The sequence below is a fragment of the Macrotis lagotis genome, chromosome 1 (genome assembly GCF_037893015.1).
Source record: "Macrotis lagotis isolate mMagLag1 chromosome 1, bilby.v1.9.chrom.fasta, whole genome shotgun sequence".
NCBI classification, from domain to species: Eukaryota; Metazoa; Chordata; class Mammalia; order Peramelemorphia; family Peramelidae; genus Macrotis; species Macrotis lagotis.
In genome coordinates, this window is record NC_133658.1 from 721,764,459 (window position 1) to 721,781,610 (window position 17,152).

The 17,152-nt window shown below is 34.0% G+C and overlaps 1 protein-coding gene across 3 annotated transcripts in view; it reads left to right on the top strand.

Moving 5' to 3' along the window:
* The window catches only part of DCLK1 (doublecortin like kinase 1), a 398,985-nt gene that overhangs the window by 306,088 nt on the left and 75,745 nt on the right, over nt 1-17,152 (top strand). Inside the window, exon 7 of one of the 3 annotated variants that reach the window (XM_074216031.1) lies at nt 3,345-17,147. The exons of the other annotated variants lie outside the window; for them this stretch is intronic. Coding sequence (XP_074072132.1) covers nt 3,345-3,401 — 57 coding nt within the window. The 3' untranslated portion in view covers nt 3,402-17,147. Of the gene's footprint in view, nt 1-3,344; nt 17,148-17,152 lie in introns of those variants that run through there. 3 annotated transcript variants of the gene reach the window in all.

The following is a 17,152-nucleotide window of genomic DNA, read 5'->3' on the forward strand; positions in this document are numbered from 1 at the left end:
GGGGTTGAGTTTTTTGTTCTGTTTTGTTTTGTTTTTACTTTTTTTGGTCTATGACACCAAATATATAATTTTATTTTATATCAAGTGGACTTCTGTTTTTGGAGCATAGTGGAAGAGGTTTTTGGTATCAAAAGACCTAGGTTTGAATCTCAATTCTGTCACTGTCTGCATGACTTTGAGCAGGTCATTTCAACTCTCTTGGCCTCAGTATTCTTATCTTGGGTGGGACTTGATGGATTCTAAGACCCCCTCTAAGTTAAATCCAATGATGATGTTCATTTTTAGTCTCTTTAGAGTAATTAAAAGGTAAGCAGCATAGTGTGATGGAGAGAAAATTTGACTGGGAGTATGGACCTTTGGGGCTTAGTCCCAGGTGTCTTGCTTCAGCATGAACCTGGGCAAGACATTACTCTCCTCTCCACCTCAGTTTCCTCATCTCTATAATGACTGGATTGGATTGGATAATCTTGAAAGGTCTTTTCCAGTTCTAGCAGAAGGATTCTATGAAAGTTCACCTGGATTATTTCACAGGGATTATTCCCCTGTAATGGATTCATTCGCTTTAAAAAATCCAGCAAAACTAATATCATTCCATGACATAATGTCATGTATCTGTGAGGTGATGGTATTCAATCTTTTCTCGCAAAGATGGCCAGAGAGAGCTCTTAGTTATTACATATGAAGGGTCCTCACAAAATAATAACTCTAAAAGCTCTTGTTTCTAATTTTATTTTATAAAGCACTTTCCAAGAATTTCTTCATTTGACCTCAACAATAACCCTGTGAGGCAGTAAATATTGGTGGTATTATTATTATTATCATTATCATTATTATTATTATTATTATTATTATATAGTGTCCTCAGGAGGAAACAGAAGTTAAGGAACTTTTCAATGGTCAGAAAGCTAGTCATGAGACTTGAATCTATGTCTTTCCTTTATAAAAATGTAGCTCTTTTTTCACTGATCAAGATGCCTCATAAAAAAGCATTTTCTTCTCAAAAAATAAAAAAGGTTCTTGGGGGAGGGGAGGAAAAAACCCTACCCTACCCTACCCTACCATGCAAATACCCAACCCTCAATTAGTTATTGGCATAGTCCAAAGCTAGCCATCTAGATTTAAAAAGTGATAAAGCTCCTTCAAATAATTGCTATTTCTAACCTCTCCTCATCACTTTCCAATGTGTCTTTTAAAGCCTTCTATTTTTGTAGTATGTTGTACTTTGTTTAAGTATTTCCTTTGAGACATAGAGAGAGAGAGAGAGAGAATTACAATTCATCCTGCCCATCTATATTTTTGACTTAATTCTGATTTTTGCCTTAAGTGGAGAATTCTCTTTTATAAGTAAAGCTCTTGTGACTGTTGACCAGAGAGTATCTTTATGCTGCCTATCATATAATTAGCATTACCAATACTCAAAAATTATTATATAATGATCCTCGGACAGATTTTTCTTTTACTTTTAAATTATCAAATGTTAATATCTTGGAAAATTAACAAAATATTTTGGGCAGAAGGGATGCTTTAACAGCATCTAAAGATATTTATGGACCAGGAGCATGGAATATATGTAAAATCTAAATAAAAAGGCAGATAAAGCCATGAAGAATGTTTAGCTTCCAAATCTTATAATGTATTGACCTCAAATATACTCCCTCCAATGCCTGTAAATGCTCTCCAGCTACTTGTGTTTAGAATGCTGCTCCTTCTCCAAGGGAGAGCTTTCATCTTACTCCTTAGGCAATTGTACCATGTGATCCCAACTAGTTTAAATGGAAGTAGAATATCCCTAAAAATGGATTTCTTTTCCGATTCAATGTTCTTGAGCTGTTGGATAAATTCCTGTTCAGGATATACTAAAATAAGTGAAAGATGGTATATGCTATAAGAAGAACTTGAAAGAATAAATTAACTCTTTTTCATTGCAAATTTGAAAATAGCTATTTCTATTTCTCCTCTTGTGTTGCTTAGCAACAAGCTTGAGAAAATGGATTTACTTCACTACCACCCCCTAATACACACATGTGCACACACACACACACACACACACACACACACAGCATTTTAAACACAGAAAGTCAGACTAGCAGCATTTGGCACATTTGTTCTTTAAAGGCATATCAAATCATTTGGCTTCTTTAAAAACAACAAATGAACTAAACTTCTATTTTAATTAGGAATAATTAGGATAAGAAAATGCCCATATCTTTATTAATCCTTGTTTCACTGGGTTTCTTGGTTTTCTTCCTTTTTCCTAAATCATGTTCCTATTTAGAACCTAAATTATTCTTGAGAAAGAAAGCTTTTTATCACTGGATATTTTCCTTCTCAAGCAATCATATATGGTTAGACAAAGTATTTTGTCAACAGATATGTCTAATCTTCTCTTAGCACATATATTCCTTCAATTTGTCTTTTACAGACTCCCAACTGATAATACAATGCCCTGTTACCATCAGTGACCTTTTTAATCCCATGTCTTAATGTATCAGGCAGAAACACGTTGTATTGTGTAAATTGAATGAAGCCACCCTTTATTCTCCCACATCTCTGGCTTTTGTAGATTATTTGATCAGTCTGAGGATGCTAAGAGTGGGTGTTACAATGTAGAAAATGAAGCCTACTCTAGACACACACTCTTAGCTGAAGTGAACTGGTTGCCAAGCTACCAATCTAGAAAGATCCAGTAAAGATTGGGGGAGGAAGGCAAATTGGGAGGGAAGAAGAATACGGGTGATAAAGGCTTAGGGGAAATGGCACTGAGAAAATGGAAGAAGTTTTACTTTCTTCCTCTCCTCCAAATGCAAAATTGATGCCACATTTATGAGGTCCACAATACAAACAACTACAGTAACTGGACTTCTGACTTGATGACAGAAATTGTTGGAAGCTATATGTGAGACCAATAAATTTGAAGTCCTGATAAGTTATTTTGTGATGTAAGCATATTCCTTTTCTACCCAAAGCAAAAAGGAAGTGTTGGAAGGAAAAAAGGGAATGAATGAAGGAAAAGGAAAAAGAAAACAAGTAGCCCAGATCTTTGTAGGTGACATTTATGAGACTTCAGTGACTGAGTTGTTTCCTTTATTGGTAATTTGAAGGAAAGAGGGATAAAAGTCACTTAATCAAATAGCAGTGCTATCAAAGTATAAAGAAGATCATTTTATTTATTCAAAATTGATTATTTCAACAACACAAAATTATTTCCCATTAACAGTCTTTAATATGAAAGGGATAATTATATATACCAAAGGCCCTCATTTAGTTTTGTTCCACACTTAAGACAAGTACAAAGCACCAAAGGAAAACGAGTAAACAATTCTATACTGCCCTTCATCTTACAGGACCTGTATCGCCCCCTCTCTTCGGATGATTTGGATTCAGTAGGAGACTCAGTGTAAAAGAGAAAATGGAGCAGTGTATATGGTTTGTGATTTGGTGAAGGTTTAACATTTCCTAAGAGAAATTTTAACAGCAGGATGCACAAAAGAGTTTTGCATAAATAATCCTGAAAATATAGGGCCAAAATCTTAGAGATAATATTTGTATGGTCATTTTGTATTTGTGACCTTGATTTTTAAAGGGGAGATTTTTTGCTAGCTCTTATTGGGAATTTAATTTGGAGGGTGCAAAGAGGGTAACCTGGGAACTTAGATTTGATTTTGGTATGAGGCCTGGTTTTAGACCAATTTCCTGTAGAGATCAAATAGGGAGTAGAGGAATACATATTAACAATGCAATTCTCAAGATATGCTCATATCTTCAGGGACAAAATTGTTTTTGAACATATATAATTAGATATAGATGTAAAACTTTTTTATCATTGCCTATAAGTAAATGAAATGGTGCCCTCAAACTAGTTTTTTTCTATTTAAATATGGTACTGTTGATTTGGTTAGTTTTGAAAAGTACCATTATTGCAAAAGAATAAAGAGATTTCTACTTAGAATTTTTTCCACCATTGAACAATAGACAAATGCATTCATTTTGTAATTTAATACTTCTAAGCAAAAAAGAAGGCTCTGATACTAGTCCTCTTCTTTTCAATTGCTAAGTAAATTTAAACAAAGAATTCTGCCTACACTTATGCACCATTGATATCCATTTTGCTATATGGTAATGAGACAAACATATACAGTGGCATTGTTGTGTTGAAATGTTATAATTCTCCCCTCCTGACATATGTGTAATTTTTCAAATGTGTAAAGGCTGGGAACACTTTTTTAAGCTTAGGCACAAAGAAAATGTGTTCTGGATTGCTTCCAAGAAATACATTTGAATCTCCCCATAGATGGTACTTTATAAATCAGGCCTGTAATATCCAAATCCCCACTATGATAGTCTTTAACTTGCTTTTATTTGCAAATTAATATGCAAAACTCATTTTGTGTTATACCAAGTAGGTCTATGGTAATAACTCATTGTTTAACATTAACCTACTAACTGCTCCTCTAGTGCTTTATTTTAAAACTTAAAGTCAACTTTGCTTAAACTTAAATTATTTTTAAACCTGAATGTTAAATTTTACTTTTTATTGTATTTAAGCCATATCGTAGTGATTACTTGCTTCTCTTAGTTCAGACACTAACCATTTAAGACTTGCAAAGCATGATTTTTGATGTTCTGCAGACATGTCATATCTCAGTAGGTGCTAAATTAAATGTTTTCTGCCATTGGGAGGCTTATCAAAATGCTTTGAAATTGATTTAAAGACTAAAATTTTAAAATTCAAATCTGATTCAAGATGGAGAGTAGTTCAGTTGCCATGTCTGATTTTAAATGTTTCAGATTTAGATCCTTAATAAATTGTACAGCCAGCAAATTTTGCCATCTGGTTTATAGTTACATGTGTTACCATCACACTCTCCTACTAAGTAAAATATTCCACCCAAATAAAAAAAATTAAATGCCAGGCAACCAAGCCAGACTGAGCATTTGAACACTCCCATCCCCTATCCCTCCCACCCCACCCCACCCCACGGAATAATTAGTACCTCATTATCTTGTCCTTTGAGAAGAGTGCCTGCTTTGGCAGCTAATTCAAGAAATGCAAACTGAACCATTCCATCTTGAAAGAACAGTTCCTAATACCTATGCCAGGCTTCGGGTTTTTTCAGCTCTTTCCAACAGAAATTAACAGAGCCCCCTGCTGAGATCAAAACACCTCTTTGTTTTAGTGGAAACAGTAAACATCTGTGAAGTTGTCTATGTTGGTGTCTGCTCCAGTTATGTCTTGGTAAAATGCATTACTTATTAGAGTATGATCCTGAGTAGATTTAATATACATTTAGCTGAACTATCAAAAATGCCAAAAAAAAAAAAAAAAGGCAGTAAAAGAGTTAAATGAAATCCGGTAGGGGTCACTTTGTCCAGAATGAAAATATTCCAATTACCTTGACTTCCCCACCTGTCAATCTTATGGACAATGACTACATAGAAAAAGTCAATTAAATGTTGTTTATTCTGGATGGATGGTGGATACTGCCAATTGATCTGAATTCCATGGCTTTGTTTAGATACGGCCAAAAAAGAAAATTGGACTTCGTACTAATTGTTGATAGATACCATAGCCAACTTTCCATTCAGGCAGCTCCAAGGGAAATGCAGTTCCACAGCATCTAATCTTTGAAACATATGACTTTTATTAAAGGACTGTTCAGGGGCCATATATATCATTTACTCTTGAAATGAACGTCCCTTAGAGGTTGAAACAACACACCATTTATAGACTTTGAGATATCCTTCTATGCGGAGCATAATTCCATTATACACAAACAGAAATGAAATATTTCTTAGCAGCAAACCAGAAGGTTTCAGTTCAGTGGTGGAACAGAATTGATGTTATATGGACACTTGAGATTTGCTTGCATCTAGCAAATTTTTTTTATTTAAGTATCTTATCTTTTAACTTTTTACTTAGTAGGAAAATATTCTAGCATCTTTATGATGTTGTGGATTCTGGGTGTCTCTACCCTTTTAGAACTTACTTAGAACCTACTATAAAGGGATTACATTTCAGTTGAAAGTTTGGTACTTTGTAATTTGTAACTTGCTTGTCTTAGTCATGGAAACAGACATTAAAAGCATTTCTCTGCTTTTGTCATTTAAAAATATGATTAATAGTTCAAGTATGAAGTACAGTGTGAACACAGGGCTAGTAGTTCTGAAATCCATGTGGTGTCTTCTTTATCTTGCTTAATAAAATAGACAATATTAAAAATAAAGTGCTTGCCTATCTTCTACCTTTGATATCTAAATACTTCCATGTACCCCCTCCCATCAATACCAAACAGACCTGTGTACATATACTGGCTCATTTTAAATACAAAAAGCAAACAAGAACTATGAATATGCATTCAGAAAACCACTCTATCCATCAATGCCCTTATTTCTTCAACACCGACTAATGAGAATATTTTGGGTTCTCTTTCTCCAGATTCACATTCTACCATATTACAACTTTTTGACTTTTTAAGAACTAAACTAAACCTAAAAGTTACTTTCCTTATGGGAAATTAATTTTGGGTGAGAATGCAGTAGTATGATCTTTACAAAAAAAGCATATTTTAAAAAAATTTGATTATTAGACCAACTAAATTTATTTTATAGGCGATTATATCTATACAGGACTGTGATTGCATGTAAATATGCAGGGCTTGTGTGTGTATGCATCAGTAATTGAATATTTGTGTTATGTGTCTATATGTAACATAAAATAGAATTTGTGAGACAGCCTTATAAATTACTGGCTCTTATGGATTCATCTATAACATTGTAGTCATGTTATAAATTGTGGACCTAAGGCATATAAAAGTTAGTGGCATGATGAACTTGAAAATTAGTTTGCTACTTCTTCTAACTAAACAGGTCTTAAAACCCTGTTCATTGAAGAGCAAACAAATTTGAAGGATAAGTACCATGCCAGTACAATTTGATGACAGATTTATATTGTTCTGTCTTGGTATTCAATTATTAAATCAAAGTATCCCAAGACTCATATTTTTCTCTGGTATATTTATAGCTGAAAATGTAGTGATTTTCACCAGAAATGTTCAGTGAAAATAAAATCTTTGTGTCATAGGTGAGAAAGTAGTTGATTATTTAAGCACAAAATCTTATGGGAGTTGTGGGGGATTTGTTATAACTAAATACCTTTGATTTCTCATTGGTTAAGAGCAGAGCCAGGTAATCTGCAAGGCAGTACTGCATATGCTTTTGAATCATTGTATTCTTTGATCTTAATATACTTGGGATGATTATCTTATTAAACTTACTGTAAATGTGTATATATGTAGACATACATATATACACATATGTAAATTGAGTGAAAATATACATGCATTTGCCCCTATGTGCATATTTGCATTCTTCCTGCTAGCACCTGTATTTCTGCATGTTTTAGTGAAACCAGTATATGTTTCAGATACTCCCACAGCAGGTAGTGTGGAAATGAATGATATGCTATATTCAGTATACCAATTGTCTGATGTAATTTGCTATACTGCTGATTGAAAGTGAATGTAATTTTGTGCCTGTAACACGAATGGGAGAAAAATGAAAAATTTGAAGCCCTGCCTATTTTAAAAGTTTCAGGGTGCATGGTATATGCTGTTATTAAAGTTTGATTCTTTTTTTAAAAAATGATGGATAAATTCCAAGATAGCATAAATGGTGCATGTAATACATGGGAATGTGTATTATATACAGCTGTGAAGGTTTTTGAACTCTGCTATTGGAGGTGGCTATATCAAGTGTAGAGGTTATGGGCACAGAGGTATGGTTGTTCATCTTGTATATTCTGTTTAGAATTTGCATTCACCTATAAAAGAAGGACTAATTTTATTTCTTACACTGTCTTTCTACTTTGCAACTCAGTACAATTTTGTAAATACTGACTGAATTTTCCCAGAGTTTGACATCACAGATTTGTGTTTTTGCTTTTTCAGAGTTGCTTGAATGTGTATCCAAAAGATAGCATTTTGGTACTAATGTGTTTTTGAAAAACAATCATTTTTAATTATAAAATTCCATTAATCCAACCCATCAGCAAAGTCTGTGAGAATTTCAGGGATAATGCTGATGAAATGTTTCATTTGAACTTACTCATGGACAAAGTCCCCAGCATTTTGTGTGACTGTTTCATTGCAGTCTATTGTATTCTTATTTCCCATTGGACCATGTCATTATTCTTCCAATTTACTTTGTGATGCTTACTACTTTAGAATGACTTACATAATAAACAGGAAAAACAAAAAAACATGTTGTTCAGTGAGTTTCTTTTGGAATATTTGAAAAGAAGAAATCATCTTAAGAGTTTTACTTTTACTTGGGCTCATAGTGTTTATGTGATGGAACTAACTAAGATATCTGTAAGGGGACTTCAGAGAACCTTTAGATTTCTCTAGAGAGTGGTTATTCAGGAGCTTCTGAAATATGAACTGTTGACAGTAATACCAAAAGGAATGGGATCTCTGAAAAATTGTTTCACAAAGTTCCTGTGGAGCAATACATGTAGGGTTCCTTCCAGTGGAATTTAATAACTGTATTGCCAGCTGGTTGACTTGTAAAACAAGTTTGTTGTGTGTAAGGACTGACTATCTACTGGTATATTCCTCCTAAGTCATCTCAATGTCAGCAAAAAGGTATTGCAAGCTATAAACACTCTGAACAATAGATGTATTATTGAAGTATTATTGAATAAATACTGCTCCTTATTTCTTTCCATTTTCATTTTTATTTTGGACCAAATGGAACTGCATTTCACTTAGAAAGAGTAATGTTTATTTAATCCTCCATAATTCAGCATTTAAAAATCACAGTTGAATATAATAACCTTTTAAAATCTATTTTAATTATTGCAGTGATTTTAATGATAAAATCAGATAGGTAGCAGAGTGAATAAAAGAATGCCAGGCCTGGAGTCAGGAAGATTATCTTCCTGAGTTCAAATCTGGTCTCAGATACTTAGTAATTGTGTGACCCTGGGCAGGTCTAACTTTGTTAGTCTCAGTTTTCTCATCTGTAAATGTGCTGGGGAAGGAAACAGCAAACCACTCCAGTATTCTTGCCAAACAGGGTCATGAAGAATTGGACACAACTGAAGCAACTGAACAATTAAAAGCAATCTACTTTTGTTTTTATCAAATTAGGCCACAATTCATTTAAATTATGTCCAAAGTAATGGTAGAAATCAACTGAGATTTTAGTTAAGCTGTTTCAAAGACCATGTGGTTATGAATATTCTTCCTGGTTTTTCTTCATTTATTACCCTGAGAACACTATCAGAGGAACTGAAACTCCATCACTGAATGTGTTAAAGAAAAGGTCAGATGACCATATGTCATATATATTATAGAAAGAATTATGTAATTGAGTGGCAGTTTGGCCTAGATGGACCTTCGAGGTTCAGGAAATAGTCTGCTTTATAAGATGTATTTAGATTGTAAATATCTGTAAATCTCAACATATAGATATGGGCTAAAATAAATCCAATGATGAAATTATTTTTGTTATCTTTAATAAACTTTATGTTTCCACAGTCAGATTTTTACTCTACTAATAATCCAGATCATTAGCAGTTTTAGTTCCCTTAGATTTTTCAGTATTATTACTGCTCTGACATTCCCATGTTCTTCATTTTATATGTATGTGTGTTTCTTAATTAACAGAAATCCTGATTCTGTTGGTAGGAACATATATTTCTGGTGAAAATTCTATATTTTCTGATATTCATATGTAGTTTTTACAAAAGTGCTTGACTTTCAAGCCAATAAAAAGCATGTTTAAATGTTCTCTTATCTATATATGTTAATGAGAAAGGTAGAATTAGAGCCTCAAACAATCTAGTTTCTTTTATGCCTTATTTGTAGATGATGGTGGTTTACACATGAATACAGATTTCTTAGGTTAACTTGGTCTCTACATCTTTGGAAAGAGAATAACTGCATTATATTTCTTCCTTTATATACAGTTAACTGACTTTTAGGTTTTCAGTACCAACCTCATAGTTTTCTGTGAAGTAATTTCTGTAGAAATGATCTGTTTTCTTCAAATTTTTCATACCCCACAGACCCTGCCAAAAAAGCAAATTACCTTAATAAATTAAAGCAAGGAAAGAATCCTTTCCTAATGGAAGAGGCTCTCTATTTCCCAGTTTTGTTTAATTTATAAAAAATATTTTCTTCTTGCAAATTTGAACCAAATGTTGTTCTTTAATTTCATCATTCTTAAATATATAGTTGTCCTATGAAAAATTAGTTTAAATATACTTTCCTTTTAGCAAAACATGGCTTAAAAATAATTTTATCATAAATACATATACTGGTTTACTTTTGTTGAGAGTATAGGTGCCCTGAAGGTTAAGGGATAGTCTCCTTAGGATTTAGGATTTCAGTAGTCACACTGTAATGAAACAGTCTCCAAACACTAGACCTTCTGGTTTTACCATCAACTAGTTGTAAGCACGTTTTCCTTATCAGCAAAATCTGACAACTAGATAATTTCCAAGGTCCTTCCAGATCTAATATTCAGTGATTCCCATCCATACCACACCTCTCTCAAAAAAAGTAGCAAAATCTGACATCCTATAAAATGTTGATCCATTTTCACATGGGATGATGTAAGTTTTCATATGAAATTTATTTTTTTTTTTAGATTTTTGCAGCAAATGGGGTAAGTGGTTTGCCCAAGGCCACACAGCTAGGCAATTATTAAATGTCTGAAGCTGGATTTGAACTCAGGTACTCCTGACTCCAGGGCTGGTGCTCTATCCACTGCTCTACCTAGCCTCCCCCATATGAAGTTTATTATAATAAACTTGACTAAGTCTCTCTAGAGAAATAGAGTATTAATTGATCCATTAAAAATTTATAGAGAATTCTGGTATATTTCCCACAAGCCAAGATTAGAATTTCCAAAGTTCCAGTAGGTCTTTTCCATTTTTTAAAGTGACTACATGTAATTTTGTGCTGTCTGAAGATTTGTAATAGGACATGCTTCAATAATGGTGAGTTCCATTAAAGCTTTGTTATCTCTTCTCATTTGGCCAGTTCCCCCATCCTCAGAAAGAGCCAACATCATTTTCCCATTCATTGCAAAAACAGTACTGTTGGAAGTTTCTTAGGACATTAATACAGATAGAGTTCAAATTTCTCTTTCCATTCTTTATAGTAAGGTTACATTCCCATGTGTTTACTGTACCCTTGTCTTTAACCTTGGTTATGGAGTCAAGAAGAGAAATTATTAGGGACAGGACCTGGTACATTTACAAGACTAGATATTCAAGTCATTCACATAATGTGCACGCGTGCACACACACACACACACACACACACACACACACACACTAGCAGTTTTTTTTTTTTCTTTTTCAGAGTTGAAAACCAAACTCCTTGTCTATTATGACATGGAAATGACCATGGGTTCTCAAAGACTTTGCCAGCAAAGTAAAAGCTTTGGCAAGCACTGCAAAACTGGAAAGGTTTTGAGGTCAGGACAAATAATGAACTATGTGTTTACAGATCATTCCATCTAAGTTCAGAAAAAAAAATCATTAGAGGGTTCATTATGAAGTGATGGCTTTTCTTAAGCTGCACCAATTCAAGAAGCTGATGTACTAAGTCAGAGAGCAACTGTTTGTGTTCTACTTTGGTGAAGGGAGTAATCTCTCTGCTCCAAATCTTGCATCCTTAAAGTATTGAAATATGCTAGAAAAACAGAGAGTTCTTTCTTATGGGCAACTAAAGGAATCCTGGTCCAAAACAGCACAGTAGAGTGGAAAGAAGAGTGACTTTGGAAATCAGATGACCTGAATTCAAATCTCACCTTCATTTACTGCCTCTGTGAATTAGGGCAAGTCCTGAGACTTGGTTTCTTCATCCATCAAATGTGTAGATTGACCTAGATGGTGATGTCTTACTTAGATCCCTGCTAATGCTAAATCTTAGCTTGTGTGCAAAGAGCTACTTTGATTAAATCAGAGTTAAATTTAATCTTAATGCATAATATAGAAAGGTAAGTGAGGGAAAACTTTCTCTTAACTTTACATCAGCATCCCATTGTAGAAGGATCAGAAGAACAAACAAAAAAGATCTTTTTATGTGGATACTAGGAAATTATATATCACATACTATTCGATGACTGATATGAGTTGGTGTGATGAATCAAAATTCTGTGTTAATAAAAAACCACTATTGCAAAAAAAGGAAGGAAAGAAAGAAAGCCACTAAACACTTGCTGAGGATAAAATAACATTGCCAATGATGCAAAAGGCCTTTGAAGATTTTTCAGTGCCTCAATATCAAAATCATTAATGTCAATTATTGTACTCTAGAGTTGTGATTGTGTTGGTCGGTAGCACATTCTAGGTGACAAAAGTTTATGATGCCAGTGAATCATAAGTCAGCACACAACATCTCTTTTACTGCCTGCCAGCTAGATATTTACCAGTGATGCCAAATTTTTAAGTCTATGTATACCTCCTACAAAGCTTCTGTGATGTTTCTCTAATGTAAATAATAATATGTATTTGCTTTTAGCATGATATTTTTTGATGTCCCAATTTCAATTTCTTTGAATTCTATGTTCACTTGGCTTATTGAGTAAGTTCTTACAGTTAAAATATTTAAATTGGATAGTATATTCAAGATTCCAAAACTACCTATATTCCTGTATAAATTTTATTACTTATTCAATGTTCACCATCTTCATAATAGCAAGATATCGAGGATACACTCTAATACTCTGTGGATTCTAGGATACTAAACCTAATTTTTGAAAAATGTTTGCCAATTATCTTTCCCATGTAACATTGATCCAGACATTAGAAATAAGTTTCAACTTGCTTTCTAGACCTCCAAATTAATAACAGTTCAAAAAGAACAATCCATATATTCAACATAGAGAGCACAAAGTAAGGTAAGAGTGATATCATTAATTATCCAGCTAAATTGAGTTCTTTGGCATTCTACCTTGATTAAATGAATTCTATTGTGTCAATATCTTCACTTCCTGCTGTGTGGACCCCCAACTGAGTGGCAGTGACAGAATTTGCCCATCTGTGTCTGTTGTTAAATTCTTGATTATTGACCGTATGATTTACCCAAGAAATCTGGGTAAAATGGGGCTGGAACGATTGTGTCAGCATTTCCATTTTACTTCATGAAGAAGTGTGATATGTTAGCCATCTGTTATGTGAACCTGAACTAAATAGCTACACTGAAGCAATCTTTCTTAAGTGAATGCTTTTTTGAAGGTGTGCCATAAAGACATCCAGGTGCTAGCAACCTGTACAAATGGTTGATATTAAATCTTCTAGGAAGTGATGACATTTCAAATGTCACAACATCTCTTAAAGCAGCTAATTGCATTAAATTCCACAGGTTAAAACCATCTTGATCTTATAAGATCTTCCCCCATCATAATTTTAATGATGTGTTCAACTCTGCTGCATTATATTGTACTACTTCAGATCCAGCAGGGCAATTGAGGCAAAGACAAAGTCTAGCCAAACCATCACATTCTGTGATGGTTTATCCTTAATCCTAAATCCCAGATAATTCAAGTACAATGGAAATTCTATGTATTCACATGAATATTTCTAGATATTGGGATAGTTATAGAAATTTTAACCTTCCTAATGATCATGCCATCTACTTAAATCCTACACTAATACTTCTTCCTGGCCTGTGAGAGATTCTGGCTCTTCATCAGTTATATCAAAAATTCTTAAATCAGAAAGGCCTCAGTGGGGACTCTAGCCTCCCAGCCCAGTGGGTTGTAGCCTTGAGTTCAGCCTAGCCAAGTTGAGAAAAGCTCACTTAAAAAGTATTTCACTACCACAATGAGTTTTTTCTACCCCAAATCAGCTCCATAAACAGTTTGTAATCTGCTTCAAGGGATAGAACATCCCCACTGAGGAAATCATGGATCTTTTTAAGTCCTGATGTAAGGATTAAATAAGGATTAACGAAATCTGGGTTCAAGTTCTGAGTGTGGCAATCACTAGCTCTATCACCTTGAATAATTGACTAAATAATCTTCTAGGCTTTAAATTACTCATATGTTAAATGATGTGCAGAATAGACAAGATGATCTAAGTTCTTTTTAGCTTTAAATTTTATTGTTCTAATACATTTTTATAATTTATTTCCAAAGAAGTAACTGATTGATGCAAATTATTGTTAATTCACATTCCCAAACTCTTTTGAATAACATTCTAGCTCTGTAAAAGTTCAAATATTTCAAAAAGAAATAGTATTAAAAGAGAAGATAATGCCTAATAATGTGATGCCTATAAAAAAAAGAACCACAGTAGTTTAAAGAAATTTAGTATACTGATTTTCAGAAAATGAAAATGATAAAAGCTGGCATTTATATAATCCTTTATGTTTGCAAAGTACTTTACATGTTTATCTCAGCAACCCTGGAAAGTATATTATTATTATTATTATTATTATTATTATTATTATATAGATAAGGAAACAGGCTGTGGTGTGAAGTGACTTTCCTAGGGCAACAAAGTTAATAAATTTGTTAAGTAGAATTTGAATCCAGATCTTCCTGATTCTAAATCCAATGCTCTATCCACTTCAATTACATAAATGTCTCAAAATTTCAGGTGTCAGGGGTACTATTTGCAATGCATTAATTTTACTTTTAAAACCATCTCTCTCCTATTATACTTCTTGTGATTGACATTTGCAATGACAAATTAAGTTTTTATTAATAGTTATCTAGAGTTGAAATCACTTAATTACATATTTAGGTGAATATGTATAAATTCTATTATTTCACCAGGATTCACAAAACCTAGGAACTTTAATTATTAAGATGCAGAAAATGTATTGAGACTTACGCAAATAGATATATGATGGTAATTTGGGGAATGGAATTCCTATTAATTAATAAGCCAATTTTTTCTCTGTTAGAAAAATATAGTTTTCAAATTTATTATGCCTGTCTTAGAGAAATCTTTGCTGAGAATATTATAGAATGTTAGATATAGGTATTCCTTTTTCAAAATCAGTTTTTGGGACAGCGAGGTGGCACAGTGGATAGAGCACTGGCCCTGGAGTCAGGAGTACCTGAGTTCAAATCCGACCTCAGACACTTAATAATTACCTAGCTGTGTAGCCTTGGGCAAGCCACTTAAACTCATTTGCCTTGCAAAACAAAAATCAGTTTTTGTAGTCTAAAATTGAAAACATTGTATAACAAGACTCCACCTGTCAGCTCCAACCACAGTGTGTCAGTTTTGCCAAACACCATTTGCAATGCTGAAAGAAAAGCCTCAAGGACCTGAAAGTTCAAAAGACAGAGCCTAAGTTTTAACCATGTAGCTGGTTCTTTTCTGCCTTGAATACTATTCTGTCTCTGCTAAAAGGAATGCCACAAAAAATAAGAACTCCCAGTGTTCTGGAAAAGAGATCCCCAAAATGTGGTAATATTGCTGTTTATTTTCTCCATAGAGTTGAAATTAATATGCCTCCTTTCAGATTAGATTCCATAATTCAACTAGAAAACTTTTAACAAATGAGTATAGGAAAGACTATAGCTTGATTTAAATTTCTCCCAATACTCCAGGTCTTTTACAGAGTCAATAGAGAAAATAGAGTTAATGTCACACTAAGAACTTCTTGATCTGAGATCAGAAGCTTCCCCAGTCAATTTGGGACTGCATGTTATTGGCCACAAAGGGAAATGAATGAGAGATTAGTACAACCCCATCTCCACCATTGGAATAACAACTCATCAAACTCCCTGCTTATCGTGAATTACTTCAAATATGGAGGAAAGCACATATTGGAATTCAATGCTATAACAAATTAACCATGAAACTGCTAGAATACCAAACACAAGACGAGAATGCCCTGTTGGTTTTGTCTACAGTGTTTGCTGTCAGCTATATTGAATTGATGTACATCTCATTTGCACCCAAATACGTTTCCTGAGTATTTGTTAATTGAAAGACCCCTGATCTAATTCAACTAGCAAATCCCTAATTTCCTCCTCCTCGGCTCATAAGTAAGATACTATTAGGTATACTACAACTAAGGACAGCTAACATTCTTCTTCATCCTTCCCTTCCCAATTCCTGCTTTCAGTTTTAGTACAAAATGGGATGAGAGGAGAATAGGGGAAGAGAGAGGTCAGTTTTGCTTTCTCCCTGACTGCCCCCTTGTCACTTCAGTGACAGCTTCTTTCTCCCTTCCCTCTGCTCTGTAGTCAATCAGCACTATAAGCCAATTCCTCCCACTCACCACCTCCTGTTCTCATCAGCAAAACTAAGTGACTACATGGAGAAACCCAGGGGAAACAGAAGGAAGGTCATTTAGGGCAAGCTGTGTACACTGTTTAGAAATAGCATGAAGAAAATGTGCAAATTGTTTTCTCAAAGGACATATTCCAAAATGGAAACTGTCCATCATGAAAATGTTGCCCAACAGTACCTTCCACTATAAAATGTTAAGTATTGTCTAGTATAACAAGTTTTTAACCATCTTTGTTTTCAAGGAGACAGTTCCTAGGTTAAAGCATGGCAAAGGTACTTGCATGGATGTATTAGATCAAGGTCTTTGAGTTTCTTTGGGATTTTTCACATAATATTAACCTGCTCCATGCTTGGGTCTTTGTAAAGTAAAAATAATAATCTCACCCTTGACTTTTTCATAAGAATGTAAGGGAAGATACCTTAATAAAGATATTATTTCAAGAATCAACACTCCATGGTGGGGGGAGCTTCTTCACTGAAAAAACTTCCATATTTGCACCAAATAATGGGTTGTTAATAACCAGTGGTTGGAGGAATTCCATTTCATGGAAAGATGCAATATGGAGGTATGAAATAGGAGAATTGAATTGTAGAAACACAAGTAGATTCTGATGAGGGGAGGAAGAGTGATAGGATATCCAAATTCTATAATAATTGCAATAGTTAACTGAAACTTTTTGAATTTTAGCAGGATGGAAAGAGAGAAATGACACTTGATAAGCCAACTAGGAATTCCCTTTTCAGAATGCTAATACTAAGTAGCCCTACATGGGGATTGTAGCCCTCTCCCAAGATTTCTGCCTCATAGTGGCTCTTGGAGATACAGTTACACCTTCATCAATTGTTGAGTGAGTCTTTATCCTCTTTTTCTGTTCACTTCCA